This window comes from Pteropus alecto, unplaced genomic scaffold (genome assembly GCF_000325575.1).
Source record: "Pteropus alecto unplaced genomic scaffold, ASM32557v1 scaffold249, whole genome shotgun sequence".
Taxonomy (NCBI): domain Eukaryota; kingdom Metazoa; phylum Chordata; class Mammalia; order Chiroptera; family Pteropodidae; genus Pteropus; species Pteropus alecto.
In genome coordinates, this window is record NW_006443132.1 from 395,820 (window position 1) to 397,812 (window position 1,993).

At 44.6% G+C, this 1,993-nt stretch overlaps 1 protein-coding gene across 1 annotated transcript in view; it reads left to right on the plus strand.

The window, feature by feature from the left end:
- Positions 1-1,993, plus strand: part of TSR2 (TSR2, ribosome maturation factor) — a 4,637-nt gene that overhangs the window by 86 nt on the left and 2,558 nt on the right. The window contains exon 2 of the mRNA XM_025040940.1: positions 82-240. Coding sequence (XP_024896708.1) covers positions 82-240 — 159 coding nt within the window. The remainder of the gene's footprint in view (positions 1-81; positions 241-1,993) is intronic.

Below are 1,993 nucleotides of genomic sequence, written 5' to 3' on the forward strand. Positions count from 1 at the left end.
GAGGCCGGGATTAAGCTTAGGGCTTGGGGCAGAATAGGAGTTGGTTGGGCGAGGCCTTGAGGCTCCACTGGGCGGTGTAAGCGGCGAATCCCACGCCACCCCAGGCCGGCTCCCGGGCTGACGTGGTCGGATTGGGCCTGTGTTCACAGATCGCTGTGGAGAATGGCTTCGGGGGCGTGCACAGCCAGGAGAAGGCCGAGTGGCTGGGGGGTGCAGTGGAGGAGTATTTCTTCCGCAATGGTGAGTGAATGTGAGGGCCTGTGACCGGTGTGTTGGGAGGGTGGAGGCGGGGAGGAGGAGGAGGCGGCCGGTGGTGGGGAGACCGCACTTCCTCTTGCGCAGTTGTCAAGTTGGTGTGAGGGCGAGTTGGAGTGAATACAGGCTTTGGAGTCTTAGGGGCTGTGTCATTGACTCATGGTATCACTCTGGACAAATCATTTTACCTCCCTGACACTCAGTCTTAATTCCTTAAAAATAGATATAAAAGTATCCACCTCAGCGCTGTCCAATAGAAATATGCGAGTCACATCGTGTAATTTAAAATTTTTCAGCAGCCGCTTTCGTGAAAAGAAGCAGATGAAATTGTTATTCAACTCAATATATCCAAAATATTTCAGCTTATAATCAGTATAAAACATTAATGAGATATTTTACATCCTTTTTTAGCATTACGTTTTCAAAATCTAGTGGGCGTTTTACAGTTTTAGCACAACTCGTTTTGGCCTAGCTACATTTTAAGAGCTCAGTAAGCACATTTGGCTATTTGAACAGCAAAGATCTATCCATTTGATGTGTCTTGAGGGTCATATAAGAAAAAGGGGCCCTGCAGAGGCATCTTGCATAGTATGATTTTTACAAATTTCTTCACTTAGTTTTTTAGTCTTGGAGATGACATTAGGCAGAGATCTCTCAATGAAGTTCACAATCTAGTAAGGGATCCAGATAAGTAAGTAGGTATTTACACAGGGCGATAGATGCTCTAATAAAGAGCTCAAGGTGTTTGAGTAACATGAGACTGGGGAGGAGGCTTCTTTTGAAGATTGTTAGGGGAGTTGGTGATTGGGCTGAGTTTTAAGGGATGAGGAGTTAACTAGGTGGGGGAGACAGGGAGAGCAACTCAAATTCTGTGGTATGAGATTATGTGTTATATTTGGAAAGTAGTAGGGTGCTCAGTAAGCGCTTGTGAGTGTGCACACACTTGTGAGTGTGTGGAAGGGAAGAGTGGTAGAGTATGGGGTTTGGGGATGCTTCTGGAGAAGGGTAAGATGTGGAAGGCCTTATGTGCCTTTTATATTGTCTTTTAGGCCAGCTTTTGCCAGAATGCATGCTATGGAAGACTAGTTCTGTTAGGTGTTCAGTGAAGAAACTTCTCCAGTCAAATTATGTAAGAAAAGCTTTTTTCTTCAGCTCTTACTTAAGAGTCATAATGATCATTAACATAGTAAAGGCTTGGATCAGGATAAGAACCACTAAAAAGAAGCCTGTTTATCTTTGTTTCCCATTAGCTTTATATGGAGAAATTTCCTTTAAAACCAAGCAGGACAGTTATTTCCCAAAATTGGAATATGAAGCACTGCAGTAAGTGAGAAAAATTAATGGGCAGTTTCTAAGGTGAGTAACAGGATGGAATTTGCTGGCTAGAAGGTTCAGAAAGTAATCAACATGGAGCATGGACTGGAGAGGGAAAGACTAAGGCTGTTTCTGTCTAGAAAATGATGAGGCCTGAACTAGCGCAGTGGTACTAGTCATGGAAAAGGAGGAGTCAATTAGGGCCTTGGAGATTATTTGGCTGTAGAGGGGGAAGGAAAAGGAGGCAGGATTCTGGTGTGGGTCTGCCATGCGGAATAGGTGCCTTTCATGGAACAGTAACCCTGGAGATGAGAAGTAGGTTTGGAAGGTAAGGTGATGAGTCTGGCTTTGGATATGGAGAGTCTGAGGTACCTGTGAAACAGGTAGAACATAGTCTGTGTTGGAGACATATTTAAGGGATATT